Raw genomic sequence first — 17,156 nt, 5'->3', positions numbered from 1 at the left:
AACAAAGCAAGGTGGAACCTTCAACAACGCCGAAACCAAGTTTCAATCAGATCAAAACGGAGCTTTTGGAATGCTCTAACTTTTTCTCAAAGACACTAGGGTAGAAAACTCAATGGATCTAGGTTAAAATGTAGAGAGAGTGTGAGTTTTAGAGAGAGAGTGTGTCGATCTAGGGTTTTGAGAGAGAAAGAGATGAAAAAGTAATGAAAAAGAAAGCTGCTGCAAACTGATATACACATAGTCCGCTCCAGTGCAAGAGTTGATGCTCGAGCGTCAGATACAACAATTTGTTCCGCTCGAGTGTAGAATACACACATCCAGTAGTTTTGCAGACAAACGAACATCGCTCGAGTGCCATATTGGCTGCTCGAGCGCCCACCCGCTCGAGTGTAGAACACACTCTCCCAATAGTTTTGCAGACCTACAAAAAGTTCACAAAGCCCACTCGAGCGCAAGAAGTGCTGCTCGAGCGCAAGAGCAAAAATCTAAGCAACACAAGGTTTGAAAACCAAACAACCAACCTGTTCCAAACATAACCACTACAACCTAATAGTCAAACTCAAGCAAGAATAAGAGGGAAAAAGACATGAACAACATTCAAAAATCATAAAACCAGAGTCTAGAATACAAGATAGATCAAGTCATATAGTGATTCCGATTTTGACTCGACCCTTGTTGTATCTCGGACTCGGGTTTGATGGTTTCATATTGTTTTTTACACCTTGTTTCTCCTGTATCTCCTCAGGTTTGGCTTTTGGATTGTTGTGGTTGCGCTTAGAACAGGTTGGTTGCTTAGTTTCTAAACTCTTGTTGCCCAGATTTTTAGTCCTCCGCTCGAGCAGCACTTCTTGCACTCGAGCGGCACTTCTTGCACTCGAGCAGGATTTGCGAACAATAGTACTTTTGTAGGTCTGCAAAACTACTGGGAGAGTGTTTTCTACGCTAGAGCGACGTTTCCTACGCTCGAGCGGGTGGGCTCTCGAGCGGCCCTTATTGCATTCGAGCGTTGGTCTGTTGTCTGCAAAACTACTGGGAGTGTGCATTCGGGGCTCGAGCAGAATAACTTATTGTGTCTGACGCTCGAGCGTCACTTCTTGCGGTCAAGCGGACTGTGCGTATATCAGTTCATAGCAACACCTTTTTACATCATTTTCTCACATCCATTCCTTTCAAAGCCCTAGATATAAGAGTCTCTCTCTCTAAAACTCTTACACTCTCTACATTTTCACCTAGATCAAGTGGTTTCTCTACCCTACTCCCTTTGTTAAAAAGGTAGAGCATCTCATGGGCTACATTTCTATCCGAATAGAGTTGTGTTTGAGGATCTTTTAAGTTTCCTCCTTGCTTGCTCGATTTCTAACTTCGATGTAGGAATTTCCTACACTCTTCTATGAATTTTAACTTAAATATTTGTTGATGTGTAAGAAACATTGGGACTTGAGGTGATTTTGAACAAACATAGGGTTTGGGTTAAAATCAAAAGAGGAGTTTTTGAATGAACGTATTGGAAATGGTTTTGGGAGTAGCTATGAGTTTGTGTTGTGTTAAACTGGTTAATTTTGGTGTTTGGGATGAAATTGGGAAAAATGGAGTTTTGCCTTAAAATGTCTAAAATAATTATTTTGTATAAATAATGAAATTGGCATTGAAAGTGTGAAATTGAGAGGTTGCTTACATGAATGATGTAGTTGGATTTGTTTAATCTCTCACCCATGGAAGTTCAGATAATTTATCTGTTGTAAAGATTGTATATCTGTTTAGAAATATCTATTTTGGGTTATCGATGGAGGATAACCATGATTGTTGTAAAAATTGCATGAGGATTAGGCGGATTGAAACTAATCTCTTGGTCATTATCATTGAATATGATTATAAATTATATACATTGTACATGTATGATATTTGGGAGGAGAAAGGGGATGTACTCCATATGTGGGAGAAGAAAGGGGATGGACTCTATTAAATTAAGTTGGCCTGTGTGTCCAGGGTGAAAGTCCTGAAAACCACGCATATACATGGGTGCCGATTCCCGCGGTCGAAATTTTCATAAAATGGCAAGTAAATGTATTTGTATGATATTAATACTGGTTGGAGACCTGTGGGGTGTATCCTCTGTTTGATTAATTAAGCGAAGTGGGTATAAATAGTGAACTGGGATAAAATGAATTAAGATATAAGTTTGGTATATCTTGGTTTTGGAAGAAGAGTTATGAAAGATTTTGTCATTTGGCATTGAACCTGTGCATTTTACTTATATCTTTGTTAAACCTCATATATTGTGCGAGATTGTTTCTACTTGGGAAAACCATTTTCAGGTGTTGGTGATATGCCTCCGCCAAGGCAGTAGCTTAAAGGGATTTGAAGCGAGAGCTTCTATTTTTGTTGTATCTATTTTTGTATAGCCAAGGGCTTTAAATTATGATTGAGCTAGACTCATTTTTGTCGTAACCAAGCAGTGACTTGGAATGATGTAAGCCATTAAGGAAATGATTATCTGTATAACTTTCATTCCTTCTTCTATTTGTCTCTCATGTATATCAACTTTGATGAATGAAGGTATGCTAATTTAATTATATTTCTGCTCATGAGACGAGTTTGCTATATATATTTAAGGCACCTTTTAATGTTCTTGAATAATTTGTAAACAAAAATTTTGAATTTATAGGATTATTGATAATGCACCTTCATGAGCTGTGCCAAAAAAGATATATAAAAATAATTTGGTTGGAATAAAAAATTACAGTTATTATGATGTGTCACATAATTAATCAGAATGCCTTTGAGAACTGAAATTATTATTTGTTTTGCATTGGCTACAGGAGCCAACTTTTTTGTATTGAGACTTTTTTAGCCTAACTTTTTTAGGCCTATTTTGGGAAGTGGGTTAAAAGCCACTTCCTAGCTTTTAACCCACTTCCCTCTCTCACAAAAAAGCCAACAAGCAACTTTTAACCATCTTCCCAAAACAGCTTAGCCTCATTTGGTTTTTGTCTTTGGGCTTTTTTGACTTTTGTGAGAGGAAAAATGTAATGATTATGGTTTCGATGTGGCATTTTGTCTTATTGGCATATATAGCCTATTTTATCTTTTTATACTTTTTTAGCCCCCCAAAATGTTTACCAAACGAGGACTAAGATTATAGAGATTTTGTGCATGATTACCTTTAAGGACATTGTTTATGATTTGAATTTATAATTTTTTATGTATCAATGTGAATAACTCTTACAATCTTACTGATATAAGTATAAATCTTATCTTTGAATCAACACAACTTATGAATTTTTTTCATGTTATACTTCAATATTGTCACATAAAAGTGTTATAATAGTTCATAATCAAACACCACTTGAAATATAATTAAAGACCCGATGCATCATTTTAGACATAACCAATAACATAAGAAATTAGCAAAGACCTTTTTGATTGATAACCAAAACAATACACCATGAGTAATAACAAAGTTATAATTTGTATATTATTAAAATTTTCGTTATTTTTATAAGTGAAATCATGATTTTTTAGTAAATTTGATTAACACAAATAATGATTTGATTTCAGGTTGAGAATACATTTTTTTTATAAAAAAAACTTTGAAAAAATTATTTTTACGAGCCTTTTACATAGAATTACACATAGTGACAAAAATTTTCATCAACCATTACCAAATCTATTTGTATTTAACTTTTAATCGTTGAGGTAGCGTTTGATTTTGTTTTTAAAACATGATTTGAAACAAAAAAAAAAATTTATTTGGTTAATAAATTTTTTAAATAAAACTCAAAACTCAATTTTCTCTCTCCTCTCTCATTCTCTCTCTCTTTTTTTTAATTTTTTTTAATAAATATTCTCTCATTCTCTTTTTTTATTATTAATAAATCAATCAATCACTTTTTCTCCTTTATCTCTCAAATTCTATACATCAATCAATCAAATTTTCTCACCCATCTATTTAACAAACAGAAAACAAAATAAAAAAACCTAAAAATCATCCGAAAACTATTTACAAAAATCATAACTAAACAAATTTTCAACTTTCAATTTTTTTTTCAACAACTTATCTTTTAAAATACAACTCAAAACTTATCTAAAAAACTAAACCAAACCAACTCAAAATTTTCTACATATAAGTATTAAGATTCAAAATTAATTTTTTACTTTAAAATAAATTCTCGTGCATCGTACGAGTCACCTACTAGTTAATTAATAATGAGATTGAGATAAAAAAAAAAAAGTTTGTGGGTAGAAATTAAGATGTAGTATTCTCTTCAAAATAATAATTAAAAAAAAAAGTATAAAAAAGTCAACATATATAATTTTGAATTATTAATTTCAACGTCCACAAAAAAGTACAAATTTTCAAAATAGAGAAAATTAACCGAGACTACCTACACACACACAAAAAAAAAAAAAAAAAATACAAAGGGAAACCGAAGACGACAATCGGATAACAATAATAATATGTTATTTTGGATTTGGATTCTTAAACCCTAGGCTCTTGCTGCAATCGGTAATAAAGAAATCATGAACCGCATCAGAGAATTGGTAGCCCCTCCTTCCATCCTCATCATTTTGTCCAAACAATGAAAATAAGCCCTCTCTGTAACAAACAGTCGAAAGCCTGAGAGAATTGCCACATCCATACATTTCAAGATTTCTAATCTCATGGGTTTCATGGTTGAACAACACCAGCTCGTTCGTCCGACTTTCAAACAAAAGCTCCTTCTCTTTTCAAAACCCACACGGACGTAAAACTTCTGGAAAGGGTTTTACTGTTACTAGTTTGATCCAACACCCTTCCTCCTCCATCACCCATATATCAATACTACATTCAGAAATCACATAAGTGTGACAAAAAAACAAACCAATAGAATCATTGTACAATGAAAGAGACCTCATTTATGTTTAGGATTAGCAGGCACTTCTATCTCTCTAAACTCCTTTAGCCTCATGTCAAATGAAAGGATCTCATATTTACTACTATCATTACCTACAATACACAACCAATAATATGCTCCATTTACACATGTGGCATACAAAGAATTATAGATGAAACGGCTTGTAGGTATCGTAAGAAGATCAAAATGTCTTCACGAATCTTTACCTAGAGTGTATAGTGCAACAACATAATAAGGATAATCTATGTCATCACCTGATTCATCACAATCCTTTCAATAAAGTTGTGAATCCAAATAATCTTGTAATCCCTAGTCAATGGGTCCAACCCAAATCCAAGTACATTTACAACGGCATGAAAATTCGGTGGAAAAATTGGTTTGAGTACATGGAGGCGACAAAACTCTCTCATAGCAGGGTTCCACAAAGCCATACAGTCACCATCACTATACCCACAATTGTATATCAAAAGCATGCCGTCAATGGGGGCCAACAACATCTCCCATACATCCTGGCATCTGTAGATGATTAAGATTTTCATGTAAAGGTAGTATGCCAGCAAGTGTGTCATCAGGGAAAAGTGCGATAGCATATCTATCAATGTCGAAAATATAATGACGAACAAGGAGACGACCATAATTGTTTTCCTAGTTAAAGTGCTTGGTAATGAAATTAGGGCTTTTAATTAGAGTGTACCAGTACCTGCAGACACATTTGAATCGCAACAGCGATTTCATGGGCAACCTTGAAAGTATCTCATTCACAACATCTTCAGGTAAATTTCAATCCCTGTTGCTCAACATTTTACCACCTCTGCTGTCAAGAGCCTTATTTTCCTAATGACACAAATATAAAAAGAACAAACCTGTTACTGATTTTAGTTGAGTAAAAAAAGGACAAAAAGAAATCTTGTAATGCACACCAACTGCAACAACCCCAATTGCAAAAAAGACATTGATAATGATTCATTTCCACCAAATAATACAAAAATAAAAATAGGTTAATATATCGTATGTGATTTTGAGTTAATAAATAAAAAATATATATATATAATTCTATAACATCAAACAATTATTTATCACGATGATCACAGTTGCTCTGCGACATTTTACCTCTCTCAAATAATGCTTCATCAATCAAATCTTTTTTTAAGAATGGTGACAACAGAACACTACCTAAAAGAAAAAATGAGTGAATTGATAACTTTGAACTAATAGCACAACAGCATCTAAATATGCATCATAAACATGACATGAGTGACAAGTCTTAATGTTTCCCAAGGCCATTAGTAATTTAGCAAAGTGTTACATTTGGAAAAAGATGAAATATAATTTTTCATGAATTCAAAAAAATTGTTAATATTTCTAGAACTGTGAATAAATTTTTTTTTTTTAAAAAAGAAAAATAAAATGAGTTCACTTATAGAAAAAAAACTCTAATTAGTTTATGATTTATATTATAATCCCACATCGGGAGAAGAATAAAAGCCAAAGTTTGTTTCACTACCTATCTATATATTATATAAGGAAAATAAGATTTTTAGAGAGAAGCCTTTTAGGAGTTCTAAACTCTTATTATAAAATTATTGGATTTTCTCAATTTTAAACAATTAAGAAAATTTTCATTGACTCTTCCATTACCTTTTATTTTACAAGCCCACATTGGAAAAAGAAAGAAAAAGTGAATTGTTTCACTTACATAAAGTGAATCTTATGCTCCCATTTAGATAAGCAAAAAGAAAATTTAATAAGAAGCCCTATGATCAATATCTCATACTCATTTTTTTTTATTTTCTTAATTTTAAACAATTAAGAAAATCCCCATTGGCTAGCTTTCACTTAACTTTTATTTTACAATTCCACATAGAAGTTTTGATTTTAAAAATAATTTTGAATGATATTTTGAAACTCTCATAATATTTCTTTAAAATAATTACAATCCTACATCGAAAAAAGAAAGAAAAAGTGAGTTGTTTTACTTATATAAAGTGTTAAAATCCCATATCTGGAAAAGAAAGAAAAAGTGAGTTGTTTCACTTATATAAAGTGTATCTTATAAAGGGAGTTTTGAGGGAGAAGCCTTCTAGAAGTTCCAAACCCTCATTCTAAAATTATTGAATTTTTTTAATTTTAAATAATTAAGAAAATTTTCATTGGCTAGTTTCCATTTACCTTTTCATTTTACAATCCCACATCGGGAAAAAAAAAAAAAGAAAAAAAAAATAAATTGTTTCATTTACATAAAATGAATCTTATGCTCCAATTTATATAAATTATTGAATTTTCTTAATTTTAAACAATTAAGAAAATCCAACTGGTTAGCTTCCATTTAAATTTTATTTTATAATCCCACATCGGAAAAAAGAAAAGAAAAAGTGAATTGTCTCACTTATATAAAGTGAATCTTATGCTCTCATTTATATAAGTAAAAAAAGATTTTTTTGTGAGAATCCCTATAATCAATACCAATTTTTTTTATTTTCTTAATTTTAAACAATTAAGAAAATCTCCATTGGTTAGCTTCCATTTAACTTTTATTTTACAATCCCACATAGAGGTTTTGATTTTAAAAATAATTTTGTGTGACGTTTTGAAACTCTCATAATATTTAACTTTAAAATAATTACAATCTCACTCCGAGAAAAGAAAGAAAAATTGAGTTGTTTTACTTATATAAAGTGAATCTTATACTCTCATTTAATATTATAGTATTGTGCATGTTTTAGTTCAAGATGGTTTAAATTCTAAAATAAAATTTAAAAGTTTTAATTAATTAGTTTTGCTATAAATTGGTTGGCCTTTTGACTTAGCCAATTAGGCTGAATCGTTTTTGGTTTGACTGATTCACTAGTTTAACTGCGATTTTAGTTGTTTTATCAAAATATATTGCTTAAATTTGTTTGATTTGAAATAAACTAAGATTGACCTTATTAAAAATTGAATGATTGAGATTGCTTGATTAAAAATAAATTTTCCATCCAAACAACTGTTAACTTTTATTTTACAATCACACATCAAGAAAATGAGGGGGAAAAAAAGAGTTGTTCACTATATAAACCTTATATTCCCATTTAATATTGTAGTATTGTGTATGTTTCAGTTCAAGATAGTTTAAATTTTAAAATTAAAATAAAATTTAAAATTTTTAATTAATTAATTAATTTTTGTATAAGTTGGTTGGTCCTTTGACCTAGCCAATAGGGTGAACCATTTTTGGTTTGACTGATTCGCTGGTTTAACTGCGATTTTTGCAGTTTTATCAAAATATAATGGTAAAATTTGTTTGATTCGAAATAAATTAAATATTGACCTAATTAAAGATTAAATGGCTAAGATTGTTTGATTCAAAATAAACTTCCCGCCCAAACAATTGTTAACTTTTAAACAATTAAGAAAATCTTCATTGACCAGCTTCCATTTAACTTTTATCTTATAATCCCACATCGAGAAAAGAAGGAAAAGTAAATTGTTTCACCGACATAAAGTGAATTTTATGCTCCTATTTGTCTAAGTAAAAGAAAATTTTTAGTGAGAAGCCTTATGATCAAAATCACATGCTAATTTTTTTGATTTTCTTAATTTTAAACAATTAAGAAAATCCTAATTGGCTAGCTTCCATCTACCTTTTATTTTACAATCCTATATAGAGGTTCTAATTTTAAAAATAATTTTGTGAAACTCTCATAATATCTCTCCTTAAAAGTATTCTTTTATAAAATATATAGATATATTGATAATCTCAATGTCACTCTTACTGCTCTTTTACAAAAATTATGAGATAATTACTATAATTTTTAATTTGTATTTAAAACTTATAAATTATGAGACAGATTATTATAATTTTAAATTTATATTGTGTCGATTTTAAATTTAAATTAATAGATTGCTTTCCATATTTAGTGGAGATTATTTCATTTTTACCCCTATACTTTTGCATGATTTTCAATGACCCCCAAAACTACTCTTATTTTCACGTGTACCCCTATACTATTAAGTTACTATCAATTTTTCCCCTGTCGTCACATTTGAAACGGAAAACGTTAAAAAAAATAACATTTTGGCCCCAAATTTCAAAAGAAAGATGCAAACCAATCCTCCTAACACTTCTCCAACCCGCAGACGAATCGTTTCGATTCAGCAATGTCAACACCAACCCTCCTAACACTTCTCCACCAAACGCAACTTCTTAGGATGAATCCTTGCCATTATCAAAATCTCCATGGTCCTCTCACACCACTCAAATCGATGATTACTATTCATACACAGACCTAATGGGTTCTTTTGTTCGCAAAAAAGGCCATATATACTCGCTTGCCACATCTAGCGACTTGTTATGCACTAGTTCTGATAACAAGAACATTCGGGTATGGAAGAATCAGAAGGAGTTTTCTAGGTTCAAATCGAGCAGTGGGTTAGTTAAAGCCATTGTAATTTCAAATGAAATCATCTTCACAAGCCATCAAGATGGGAAGATTCGATTATGGAAAGTGTCTGCGAAGAATCTAACAATTCACAAATGAATCGGGACTTTACCCACGTTGAAACCTTATATAAAGAGCTCAATCAATCCGAGCAATTATGTTGAGGTGAGAAAGAATCAAAATACGGTTTGGATCAAACATTTCGATGTGATTTTGTGTCTTAGTTTGAGCGAAGACAAATCTTTGTTATACTCAGCTTCTTGGGATAGGACAATAAATGTTTGGAGAGTATTGAATTCGAAATGCTTGGAATCAATTCATGCTCATGATGACGCGGTGAATGTAGTGGTTTCCGAATATGATGGGTTGGTCTTCACCGGCTCCGCAGATGATAGTGTCAAGATATGATGGCAATAGATGCAAGGGAAGGGTACCAAATACTTTTTTTCACAGAACTGCACCATATGGGTTGTAATGTTTTTAAAATTTTTAAATAGTTTTCAGACAACTTTTGGCCTACCAAAACCGCCCATTACACGAAGAAGTGAGAAAGCGAGGTAGTATAGGGCGAAGTAGGAAGTGAGGTGAAGAGAATGGTGAAAGAATGAAGTACAACCATCGAGAATTGAGAAAGATATGAAGTCCGAAAGATGGCTCGAAAAAAAGTAAAAAAATGAGAAGAAAAGTCTTCTGTTTGGAACGATTTCCAAACGAGTTTTCTACTCCCACATTTGAATATGATGCTTGGATAGGTATGTGGAATTAATTTTCCACAACTCTGCAGAAAACACTGTTTGAGAGTGCGATTTTCAAAAAAAAAAAAAAAAAATTGAAATTTGGCCTAACTAGTCGTCCTGCCGGTTGACCAAAACAGTGCAAATATTTTTTTAAAAATTTTTTTTTTTTTTTGCAATTGATATGTTAATTTTTATATATTCGAAAAAAATATTTTCTGAATTTTTTTATGTGCTTTAATAGAATTTTGAGTTGTATGTTTGGTTATGAGTTGTAAGTTTTTGTATCAAATATCAAATGTCACATCAAAAATTCCCCACTCAATTCAAAACTCTTTTCAAAACTCTTTCACCAAACAAATTTTCCACACTCAAATCATAATTCCAAAACTCACAAACTCAAAATACAACTCATACTCTCAAATCATAGTTAGAAAGCTCTACCAAATGCAACCTAAGTAACCTAGCATGAGATTTCATCAAGATTATGAGTTTAAATGCATAAAATAAGCTTAGAATGAAGGAAATGTTGCTAAGTCATACATGCATGTATGAAATTGTCAAAAACTCTCATGTTTGAGCATCATTCATGCCATTAGAGATGAAATTAAAAGCTAGAAGTCACATGCATGCATAATTCATAAAGTTTTGAGGCTCAATTGCATGTGTTTAAAGTGGAAGGAAAGAATTTGAATGAATTTGGGACATACATGCATAGAAATAGGAAGTTTGGCCATGTTGAGTTTGGTTTTGAGCATCTAAACTGTTATTGTAAGTTATTTGGCACATGCATGTTTGAATCATCTTGTTTACCATTTAAATTCATGTTTTGAAAATGAATTTCTTACATGCAAGAGTTTTTTAGCTCAATTTTGGAAAATTGAAGAGGCTTTGAGCGAATGATTTGTGAATCATCTTGTATTTGAGTTTTCTAAAATGTTTTTATGATTATTAAAGTGTTTCCATTAGTTTGGAATGGCCCTGGAAGCTTTTACATGTTAAAATACATTTTTGGAACTCAAATTTTATGTCTAGAAACCCAAAAAATTCAAAGCTGGCTCGAGCAACCAAGTGGTGGCTCGAGCCAACATTGCGAGTTCCCAGTATTTTGAACTCTACAAAAGCTGGCTTGAGCGACCAAATGGTGGCTTGAGCGAGCTTAGTTTTTGCCTTCAGCTGGCTCTAGCCAGTAGCTTATTTTCAGCATCTTTTCAAAAGATGTTTTAAGTACATATCTTCGCTCTCATCTCTTTCCAGGCTTTCTTAGGCATGATTTACGAGCCATTAAGGATTTATAAGCTAAGAAACATCATACGTAAGTGAATTAGAAAATACGTTCGAATCCGAGTATGTGGTTCAATATGAACAAGTTATGTGACATGGAATGAATAAGAAGTTAAAGCAAGAAAGCTAAGCCATGTATGGCCATATGAATGGGTAACAATGAGACATGTTTTGTGCTATGTACATTTGTGTTTGTAGGTCAAGACTCGAAGATTGACCAATCATTTCTGGAAGCCCACTGTGAGTAACGTTATTGTAAAGATATGTTCATATGAATTATGTTCCAAATGTGATTGATAAGTTATGATTTCTGAAATAATATTTGTTTACGTGAACGAATGTCCTATGTTTGAAATCTATTATGGCATCCATAGATAGTCCCAAGTCATAGGGGACGGCATGTTAATACGGGTCCATGACATATATGTAATTACAAGATCTCGTTAGCCACTTGTCAAAGTGGTGATGTGTTTAATCAGTATCCGGAACCCATTACTCTAGTCGGATGACGATGTGATATGTTCTATTAGATGTACCATTATTATGTTCGGATACGAGAATGATTATGTTATGATCTATTTTATGATTATGAAATGTTCGAAATTTGTTCACTAACCTCTTTACCTTAATGTTATTTATTAGGCTTTAGCTCACTGTTTGTATATACATATATATGTAAGTGAGCGTGTGTAGGACCAGGCCTGGGGGCTTCTGTCTGACTTCTGTTTTGTCAAGCCAACCACCGTGCCTCACGTGGAGATTCTTGAAAGTCAATGTGATCAAGACGTTTTGTGACCAAGTTTTAACCTCTTAATGTCTTTTGTTTATTTTGTATACAGGGCTAAGCCCCCTTTTTGTTGTAACTGCATTTGGTTGGCGTAATGATGATGTTATGATATATGTATGTAAATGTTTAAAGTTTTTTGTCTCATATAAGTCAGCACAACTCATTGGACAATTATATTTATGTATTTGCTTCCGCTAGCTCCTTAATTTTGTTTAATCTGTTCAAAGGCCTTCGGTAATCTTAGGATTACTGGCCGATTACGATACTAAACCTATAGGGGCAGGTTTGGGTCATAACATTAGCATTTACCACTTTTAATCTATCATACACTAAATTATATGGCACATTTCACTTTACCCATGGGATTTGAGTCATGTACGGTTTATCCCCCTAACGTTTAGAAATGATTACATAACTCCTATGTGGTTTGTAAACTAAAATGCACCATTAAACACCATTAAACATTCCTTCCAACTTAGCAGTAAGTGTGAAACACGTGGCAAACATAAATGGGTTATATGCTCATTTTCAAATTTAAAAAGGATAAATTGCACATGAAATAAATCACAGGGGGTTAAAGTGCACTTTGTCTTCCAAACAAATGATGAAAATATATGAGTATTTTAGTCATTTTCAATTGAATCGTTAATGGTCCTAACAGTGTACTTCAGTCCACAAACCACAAAGGGGGTACGTGGTCATTTTTAAATGTTAGGGGGTAAACCACACATCACCCAAACCACAAGGCGGTAAAGTGAAGTTTGCCTTTATATAAATCCAACTTTCTTATCATATCATTGTGAATCAATTCATACGTTTAAAATTATGAATCTCTAACATTTCATTTTAAAAAAAAAATTATAAAAAAAAAAATTGATAATTTTAATAAATGATAAATAAAAATTAATAAACATACTAGTTTGTTGGAAATATTAAAAGAATTTCTATTAGAATAAATATTATAATAATCAATCAAAAATAGCAGATGAAATATTAATAGAGAAAAGGTTTAGAAACGCCTGTAAAATGGTTAAGGCACACAAAAATGCGCTCTTCTTAAGAATGATACACCCTCTTCTGCATTAGGTTGATTGGTGCTCCTTTCTCAAAATACGAGGACTTTTAAGACTACTCGTGTGCAACAAAATGGAACTCACGAACCATAGATTGCCTAACAATCAAATAATTCAGAGATGTATATATCATGTATATTATATATACATATACACAGTGGTGTATTATACAAAGAATATGAAGAAGATGACTTATGTATCTCACTCTCCAACAACAAGAAAAGTAGTATTATATAAACAACAGTCTAACAAATAAGAAGAGAAATAAGGACCAAATCAATAGTAGATAAAATCACATTCTGTAGATATTTATTAGTAGTTGAGAGAACAAAGGAGACTAGAGAAAATTACGGTAACAATAAAATATATATTTAAAATAAATAAAATATATAAATAACAATTTTAAATTAGAAATAACAATCCCTACATAATTTAAAATTTAAAGGAGTGTCTTTTACTGCTTAATGAATATATATGTCTTCTAGACTTGAACCTACACTTAGTGTTAGCAACTTCAGTTTGAAAGAACTATAGTGAACTAAGTCCTGAACTAGGCCCTTGAGTTCGAACACACACAGTACGAGCAACTATAATGATTCTGGAACGGTTTGGCGCGTTAGATGATTATGCGCACGTATCTTGTTTCTATGAGTGTCTTTAAAGAATAGTCCAATTTCCCACAGCAGCGACTCCACTGCCACACTCATATTGGTGTATCCTCCCAAGGTGATTTCTGACTAACACTATAAAAATCCTACCTCGGACACATTTAGAGTTAAACTCTTCCTAAAATCATTACAATAGTAAACACTGTTGCCATAAGAATAGGAATTAAGGAATCATTACAATAGTAAAAACTGTCACCCTATAATTTCGTTATTACCTATTGTACGAGCACGAAATATTGTTCTCGTATAATCATGTTGATCAAGATTGCGCTCCTCCGTACGTCGTCACTTTACTCCCTGAAAATACAAACGTGAGCTAGTCGGCGGGTGTGTGCCGGATACCTCTCCGATGCCTAAGTCAGCAAAATAGACAAATAGACAAAAAGCTCTGTGTATTCGAGAATCAAAGTTGTGTTACCTCTCCATAGGTGATGTTATGAGCTTTTATAGGTTCCGCGTGGCACAATCCTAGTAGGACTCTTACTCCTCCATTCAGAGTCCTCCTAGGAATCACATTCCAGAAAGATAAGGCTTATCCTTCAACACCCCCTTCACTGCTTAAACCAAGTGAGATGGTTTTACCACGGTTGGATATCAATACGACCGAGATAACATGACCATGCTAAAGCTGCAGATTAGACTGAGCTCTACCTAGCTCGGTTCTTCCTTTCACTGCGTGTACCTCGGTTTGACACATTCCAACTGGGTTGTCTAAGACCGCATTAACCACAACGAGCTTGGACCAAGCTAACAAATAGCAAGGTTCTGAGGAAAGCTCAACATACCTCGGCTCAATATAGTATGACCGAGGTAACTGTTACCGCTCTGAGTGTAGTGACCGAGCTAAATGCAAAGCTCTGTTGGACCGAGTTAACACTTGCTAGGTCTCTTCCTCACTTGGACCGAACTAACACTTGGACTGTGGTTCACTTTCTAAGCCCTTTTCACCCCGGCCCATAGAACAGCCCATTATCCAACTCGGCCCAATTTATATATAAATTACCCTCTCAATCGCCCCTTTATTCCATCTGCACAGCATGATAGGGATTACCTGTTACCAGCCGAGCTAAATGCTTTATCTTTTCAACCGAGCTAAAAACTTTAGCCTTTCAATCGAGCTAAACTCACACCGAGCTACCCATCTGTCCGGCCAAAACGTCTCTTCAGTCACTGTAACTGAATCGCTTCTCATTCCAAGAACACGTGGCACACTCTCATTGGTTCAAGACAACTGCCACGCCGCCCTCGTACCTCGCGTTTTTTGAACAGTCCCGCCTTTTTTTCCTTCTCTTTACACAAAACAAACCCTTGAGTTTTTTGAATCATTCACATCACTATTCACCTCTTTCTCTCTCTCTCTTCGAGCCTCCATTTCTCCTCAACCCTGTGCTTGCTGTGTTTTTTGCTACTACGACTTTCATCTTCAGTGCCTTATCCTTGGACTGGTATGTTGCTCAAACTAATTTCCTTTTCGTTGATTTTGCACTTGTTTAATACATAGCACATGTATTTTGTATGTTTTTTCAAAACACATACTACTTTTACTTCCATATTCTTGGGAAAAAGCTTGTGATAGAACCACTGCATTTTTTGAATAACCTGAGAAACACTGTATTCGATCCAAAATCATACTTCAACCGAACTGAAAACTTGTTTGCCTTGGTTGCAAGCCTAGCCACTCCTGTCAACCGAACTGAAACATGAGTTATACTTGTAGTTTTCATTGGTTAGGTACCTTTATTTTCAATTAACCGAGCTATCGAACTGTACTAGGCCTGCGCAATACCGTGCTAGAAAGCCTTAACGCTGACTGAGCTATAACTTAGGGCTAAACTAGCTTCCTTAGTTGAAACCGGACTGAGAATGCTGCCCCAAGGGCTCAACCGGGCTAAAGCCCCTTGCTCAAAACCAAGCTAAAACTGATAGCATCCCGTTTAGCTGTGCTTGGACTTCATTTATCTCGCCCTTGTTTCTTGTATCACGGTCCAATGCTCAGTGCTTAACACTTTTCTTTTTCACTTTGCAGACTTAGGTTGGCCAGACACTCCTCTGATCGCTCAACCGAGCTACTCAGCTTCACTATTTGACCGAGCTAGTACATAGCTAATTTATACATAAATTAAAACTTGATGGGTAAATATAGGTTTTTGGTAAACACACCAGGTGGTATGGCCGAGTTCCGATGGGACTACCATATCCTAGATGACGTTCATCTCACCCTAGCCGAACTAGATACCACTTATTGGGGAAACCCCGGCTATGTTCCTTTTACCCTTCTTTCCATTGTAGAAACCAAACTAAGATTCCCTGTACAGCCTCTTCTTTGTGAATTCCTTAGACAAACAAACCTTTGCCCTACCCAGCTTTCCACCAATTCATATCGCATAATAAACGGCATAGCTGCGCTAAACCACAAGCTTGGCATTAACCTTGGTTTGGCTGAGCTATTCCATCAGTATTCTCTAGGTCAGAATGAAAACGGCTGGGTTTACTATTTAAGAATCAGACATCGTCGTGAAAAGATAATCAAAAATACCCCAGATAAAGACGTAAACGACGATGATTTTTTTTGGGTTTCTGGGAATTTTGAAGACCATGAGGCCCAAATTCCAAGCGACCGAATAAACTGGAACAAAGGAGTGGCCGGTATAACTACCTCGGTTCAATTTTGTGCTTCCTATTACCTCAGTTTTCTTAACTTCAACCGTACTAACCGTTTTTTATTTATTTGCAGATTTAAACTTCCTCAAGTCCCAATACAGCTATCCAAACTTAGCTGTACTTCACACCGCACTACGACACCCAGATCAGAGCTGGGCCGAGCTACTGAATTTTGAGCCGACCTACCGATACAGCAGCAAATGAAAAACTAGGGTAACCGACTTTTTGTTGGAAGCCTCTCCTGAACTGGATCCAACCTTGCCCGAAATCAACTTGATCCCACTAACTGCTGAACAAGAAATGGCCAAGAAAAGAGCCGTCAGAGCCCTTTTGACCGAGACAAACGTGCCTGAGGTACCACCAGCCGGTCAAACACAGGAGACCGTGGTAGCCTTATCGTCCCACCAGCCTTCTTCATCCCGTCCAAACAAGCGTGCTCAGACTTCCACAACCGAGCAACGCCTTGTCGACGAGGATGAAACCGTGGTTCCTAAAACCACGCCACCAAGCCCCCCACCTGAGCACTCAGACCGAGCTAGCTCATCAAAGTGGGTACCGAAGACCATGTTTTAGAACTATGCTATCAACGATTCTGATTCAGTAGTCGCTGAAAAAAGACCACCTGATGGCATTCAA

General features: G+C 34.2%; 1 protein-coding gene across 1 annotated transcript; it reads right to left on the bottom strand.

The window, feature by feature from the left end:
* Positions 1-4,892: 4,892 nt before the first annotated feature.
* LOC145803474 (putative F-box protein At3g10430) lies at positions 4,893-9,113 on the bottom strand. Its single transcript, XM_082896753.1, is given in 7 exon segments — positions 4,893-4,987; positions 5,102-5,174; positions 5,177-5,411; positions 5,554-5,674; positions 5,759-5,818; positions 6,006-6,068; positions 9,056-9,113. Coding segments are annotated over 7 exon segments (705 nt in total).
* Positions 9,114-17,156: the final 8,043 nt, after the last annotated feature.

This window comes from Camellia sinensis, chromosome 12 (genome assembly GCF_055761805.1).
Source record: "Camellia sinensis isolate YWXY chromosome 12, ASM5576180v1, whole genome shotgun sequence".
Lineage (NCBI taxonomy): Eukaryota > Viridiplantae > Streptophyta > Magnoliopsida > Ericales > Theaceae > Camellia > Camellia sinensis.
This window is presented reverse-complemented; position numbering and strand designations above follow the sequence as displayed.